Raw genomic sequence first — 6056 nt, 5'->3', positions numbered from 1 at the left:
TCTACCTAGAAAAGAACTAGATTTTTTGAAAATTTTCTCTTTTTGGACGAAACAAAATTTTATGGAAGTAGTATATAACAATAGAAAAAAAAAACATAGTGCCTTTAATATACATGGAAAAGTTACAAGAAACAAAAAAATAAACATGTGAAATTCTTAATTGTGGCAAGTAGAACTTACCTAGATATAGAAAAACTAAATAATATAAATTGGGGACCTCCACTTTAAATTGCAATTGGATGATTGAGGATAATTTTGTCTTTTTGGTGAAAACTGGGTGGATCATATAGAGGTGGAAACAGCACCACGCCAAAATTTTAATGACGATATTTTCCACCAAATCACATTTTTTGCAAAATGAATCTAAAAAAGATTTGGGTAATGCTGTGTATGTATACTGATGGTTTTTGCCAATTTTAGGTTACTAACTATCCATAAATTTGGGAAAATTGTCAAAAAAATTCTAAACCTTTCATATTTTGCCAATTCAATCCAATTAGTTGAAAATCGTTGAGTGGACGACGATCGTTCTATGTGGCACTGTCAGCGCCGATGTGGATAATTTTTAATATTTTTTTAATATTTTTTTAAAAATTATGAAATATTTTTATTTTTTATTTTTTTATGTTTTTCCTTTTTCCCTTCTTCCTTTTTTCCCTTTTTTTTCCTTCTCCACCCGACCTCGACCTCCCCCTGCCTCAAGCGAGGACCAGCCTCACCGGATTGGGCAAGGGCAGCCCTCACCGGTGGAGGAAAAAAAGGGAAAAAAGGAAAAGGGAAAGAGGAAAAAAAATAAAAAAATAAAAATGGATAAAATAAATAATAAATAATATTATTACAATATTACTAAAAATTGTCCATGTCGGCATCGGCGGTGCCACGTAGGACAGCCAATGTCCACTTCAGCAATTTCCGGTCAATAGAACCGAATCGGCAAAAGGTTAAAAGGTTTATGATTGAATCAACAAACTTAAAATGTGTAGGACTGAATTAAAAAAGTATAAAAGGATTAGGGTATTTTTTGGTAATTTTCACCCCATAATTTGTGTTTATGCAGCAGGTTTTTTTTTTTTGGTCAGAGTTTATGCAGCAGGTTGACTGTCTCCTTTATATGCACCTCTACCACCCCCTCAAACTCTCGCATCAAGAAGAATAGTTTCATTCCCTTGAAACGATGAGCTTTACTTGCTTAGGCAAAGAAGTTGGGTGTCTTTGTAGTGCTTCATGGCTCAAACTAGCCCGCCTCTGCAGGTCCTTTTGCTTCCTCTTTTCTCGGTATTACCGCTCCCTGCTCCTCCTAGTCAACTCCTTTTGTATCCAAGTTCTTTACTTCGTCTTCCTCTCGCTCCTTGGCTTCTGGGTCCTCAAGGCATTGAAGCCACGGACCAGTTCGTTTAGTCCTAGGGACTTGGATCTGTTCTTCACCGCTGTCTCCTCAGCTACCGTCTCAAGCATGTCCACGGTGGAGATGGAGGTCTTCTCCAACGCCCAGCTTGTCGTGATGACCGTCCTGATGTTCGTCGGAGGGGAGGTATTCACTTCCCTCATCGGGCTTCACTTTAGGATGTCGAAACTCCGGTGGCTCATCAAAACAGAAGAAAAAGTCACCTCCGTCGATACCAATCTCTGCCCTTCGAAACCGACAAACGTTATTGTTGACCACATCGAATTAGGTGCAGTAGCGGATTCAGATTCCCGGAAACCACAAGTGGAGCCTCAGTTGTACGGGCCGCAAGACGAGTCCATAGAACTCGACTATCTGAAATGTCGTTCGGTTAAGTTTTTGTGTTTTGTGGTGTTAGGTTACCTTCTGGGAGTCCATGTTCTCGGTGTTGCCGCAGTTTCGCTCTATATGACACTCGTTTCCAGCGCGAGAGACGTGTTGAAGAAGAAGGGGCTCAAAATGATGACGTTCTCAGTCTTCACCACCGTGTCGACCTTCACCAATTGCGGGTTCGTCCCGACGAACGAAAACATGATCGTCTTCAGCAAAAACTCCGGCCTCCTCCTTATCCTCATCCCTCAGGTCCTGCTCGGGAACACACTGTTCCCGCCGGCCTTACGGCTCACGCTTTGGCTCATGGGGAGATTTAGCAGGAGAGCAGAGATCGAGGGCCTGTTGAGCAGCACAGGTGAAGTTGGTTACAAGCACTTGCTTCCGAGCCTCCACTCGTCGCTACTGGTGGTAACGGTGTTGGGGTTTATTGGTGTTCAGTTCATAATGTTTTGCTCGATGCAGCGGGACTCGGAATCGTTAAGTGGACTGAGCTCGTACGAGAAAATCGTGGGCGTGCTGTTTCAGTGCGTGAACACCAGATATGCGGGCGAGACGATCGTCGATCTGTCCAAAGTTGCTCCTGCCGTCTTGGTGTTATTCGTCGTCATGATGTTAGTCTCTCTCTTTCTCTCACCTTCCCGTTCAGGAACAGAATATTCGAGTCCATTGTGCGGTTAGATTATTAGGGTAGCAACTCTCCTCGTAAAATACGTACAATCTTCTATTGATGAAGCTAAATGATTAACTAATCAAATATCTGGTATCATGTTGCTTTTGAAGTGATATTAGAGGCTCAAAATGCACCGCTAGTTTTAAGCACTTACGGCACTGTTGGGCTATTCTTGTTAGAATTTGAAGCACTTACGACAACCGTAAGGCTCAACCCTGTGAAACTTTATGCAGTATTCGATCTTGAGTTTGACTTGAATGCATGATAATGAGATCATAAGCCGATGACCTAATTCTTGTGCCTACTTAATGTGATATAAAGTGAGTGTGCCAAAATTATTGGCACATAACCTAAGCTTTAAGCAAAAAATAAAAAAGCTAAAATAAGATATAATTGGCCAAATTTACCTTTCGGTTGCCCCTCTCTCTAAATTGGAAATATGTGGCTGGAAGGTCACCGTTATTCTCGAGAATAATGGTAACCCTCAGCCCGGCTATGTCCATATTCAAAATATCACGAAAATTTCAACTTTTCCTGTTAATTTGTTGACTTGGAATAGTATTCATGTCCTAAATTAAGATAATCGACATAATATAGGTTTCATGACTCAAATGCTATATGTGTGGCTGCATTCAATTCGCTTCCACATCTAAAGAGTGTACTATTCAACGATCATTTAGGGAATAAGCATAATTGACCTGGTAAATGCATGATTCTTTCATGCCTATGATCTTCAGGTACCTTCCGCCGTATACGACCTTCTTCCCGGCGAGAGGCGGTGAGGGGCTCCCGGGAAACGGGGAAAGAGGAAAGCCGAAAAGGAGTTATGAAATCTTGTTGGAGAATCTCATATTCTCACAGCTCTCCTACTTGGCCATCTTCATCATCATGGTTTGCATGGCCGAGACGAAAAAGATGAAGGAAGATCCCATCAACTTTAACGTGTTGAACATCGTGGTCGAAGTGATAAGGTAAGTATCTTTCCTTCCCCCCGTCTCCTTTCCATTCATAGTCATAAAGAATGTGACACGGTGTGGAATGATCTATAAATTCCATCGATGCAACATCCCATAAGGTTTGAGACTTTTTTGGGTATCTAATCAAATGAGCATCATAAATAGCCAAATGAAAGTATAAACGTATATAAAAAGATAATAGGACAACCGGCTCTAGGGTTCCTTTGTTCTTACCGAAAACTTCATGATAGAGGAAAAATATTTTCAAGGAAAATAGTTAGTTTTTATTTGTTTGGGGGTTCAAGAAGAGTGATCAGCACTCATGCATAACATGAATGAATCCGTGTAATGAAGTGACGATTTTTGAAATTGCAGCGCATACGGAAATGTAGGGTTCACGACAGGTTACAGCTGCGAACGACAACTAAGGCGTGTCGAAGGCTGCGAGGACAAGTGGTACGGATTCTCTGGGAAGTGGAGCGATGAGGGAAAAATCATCCTCATCATCGTCATGATTTTCGGAAGATTAAAGAAGTCCAACGTGAAAGGTGGCCGAGCTTGGGTTCTCTTGTGAGAGAGACAAAAGGAACTCTTCACGCCCTACCTCCGGGCAAGCAAATGGTGAACATCACTAGGTTTAGAGACCCGGGCAAAATTATCCTCAGTGTCTTGTCCAGTACAGAAGGTGTTCTAATTGTGAAAATCGGCATGCCACAGAGTTGGAATTAAAAATAGTCAGAAATAAAAACTATAGCATATTAATAGAAGTAATGTCATTTTCATATATTGTATTTTCTGCTCGAGTTATATTTATTTTTACTACATGTTCTTCTGTTGCACATGTAAATCTACTAAAATAGGAAAAGGGTAAAATAAATCATTTTAACAGCTAAGTTAAACCATAACTTTTAAATTAACATCAATAAAAAACAAGTACGACTTTCAGCTATGTTTATAGTATCAACTAAGTGTTTTTTTTTTTTTTTGGGTAGTTAATCAATTCATATGAATATTGAAAAGGAAGTTGCTAGCCCGACAGTCTAACAAGATCATCGGTTATTTCTGACTACTCGATCTCCCAATTAGTGAGTATTTTATGCAAATCATGCGGTTGAGATTATACTGTTCCTAACAATGCTGTCATGTAAGCATTTTTCTATTGAAAATAAATGTTTAGTCAATATCAATATCACCGAAGTTCCCACATATAGTGCTTTGACGGTGGAATTTGGATTCCACCGATGGTGAACGGTATAATAACTCTATTTTTTTCCTCCTTATTATGTAATCCATCCATCGTGAAATCCAAATGCCACTGTCGGTTAAATGTATAGGGAAAGCGCTTTTTCTTTTTTTCTTTCAAAAGAAAGATGTTATAGATATATCATAATAGTACTCGAGATTTATATCTTCTAAGTGTAACAAAATCTTAAATAATTGCATAACAAAGCAAAAGTTAGAAAGCAAATAATAAAACACAATTTGCAGTTAGAAGCACACTCTCACCCTCAAGAACAAATCTGCACCTTGAAGCTTCAACGACTAATGACCGGACTCAGTGATGAGGACACGCCGAGATCTCTCACCGATTTGCAACGATTTGTGATTAAATTGTAAAAGATAATTAGATTCATTTCCTTTGATAAAGTTCTTAATGCATAAGTGGCAAACCCATCCCAAATGCCTCAGCTATTAAGAAGAAGAACGGGAACCTCGCAGAGCGACGGGGCAAGTTCTTCACTTGGAAACCCTCGGTGAACAGTTATCGTCACACGACCGAGGGGAAGCTGGGGGAAACAGGGAATCACGTGCCAAGAGTCCGGAGTCACGTGAGAGGCCGCTTCCCAAAGAATACCGCAGGTATTAAACCATAATTGGCATGTTATCTTCACTCAGATTTTGAATTGTCGTACCGTGTCAAGTTCAAGCTTTTCTCAATAATTTCATGCCGCGCTGTTCTGTTCACTTGTCAAAATCGTCATCGCAAAATTCCAAGTCCTAGATAGAGATAGGTTTTCATGACCCGACGCTTCTTATTTCATACTAGAAATTTTACTCGTTTTCCTGATAAGAAAAGTGAATAAGTTGCTAACCATATCGGTAACGGTCAAAATGCTAGGGAAAATTGTCTAAAAAGTCATAAGCCTATTGAACTTCTTTTAACTGCGTCAATTAAGTCATAAACATTTTCACGTTATATCAATTACGTCCATCCAATCAATTTTCGCCAGCAATCACCGACGTAAGCATCGAGCGTCCTACGTGGCAAGATTGACGTTGAACATTGATAATTTTTAATAATATTTTAATATTTTTTGAAATTTTTTAATTATATTTTAGGATCAAACAATTCCATCGAAGTAAGTATGCTTGTATGTGCGATAGCATCTACTATACTCATTGAATTGGAATAAGTTCGGCAGCTTTGCTTCTTTTTCCTTCTTTACTTTTTTTCCTTTTTTTCCTTGTTTCTTCTTATCTTTTTGTCCTTTTTCTTTCTCCCTTTTTTGGTCCACCGATCATCGATGGGGCCCTCGCCAGCCCAGGCTTGGTGATGGCCAACAACCTTTACTACCTTCGCTGGCCATACTAAAAATTAGAAAAGAAGGAAAAGAGGAGCAAAAAAAAAAAATTAAAAATATCTGCGCTGACA

General features: G+C 39.6%; 1 protein-coding gene across 2 annotated transcripts; it reads left to right on the top strand.

Annotated features, from left to right (window-relative positions):
- Positions 1-1161: 1161 nt before the first annotated feature.
- On the top strand, positions 1162-4040 carry LOC115735325 (sodium transporter HKT1-like). Of its 2 annotated transcripts, XM_030666534.2 has the most exons (4): positions 1162-1720; positions 1781-2388; positions 3185-3418; positions 3779-4040. In XM_030666534.2, the coding sequence occupies exons 1-4, from the start codon at positions 1175-1177 to the stop codon at positions 3975-3977; spliced, it is 1587 nt and encodes a 528-aa protein (XP_030522394.1). In that variant the 5' UTR covers positions 1162-1174; the 3' UTR covers positions 3978-4040. The 2 variants fall into 2 exon arrangements, with proteins under 2 accessions (XP_030522394.1, XP_030522387.1); XM_030666527.2 differs by having other exon boundaries at positions 1162-2388.
- The last annotated feature ends 2016 nt before the right edge of the window (positions 4041-6056 follow it).

This window comes from Rhodamnia argentea, chromosome 2 (assembly GCF_020921035.1).
Source record: "Rhodamnia argentea isolate NSW1041297 chromosome 2, ASM2092103v1, whole genome shotgun sequence".
Lineage (NCBI taxonomy): Eukaryota > Viridiplantae > Streptophyta > Magnoliopsida > Myrtales > Myrtaceae > Rhodamnia > Rhodamnia argentea.
The sequence above is the reverse complement of the archived record's forward strand: the minus strand, read 5'-3'. Positions and strand labels throughout refer to the sequence as shown.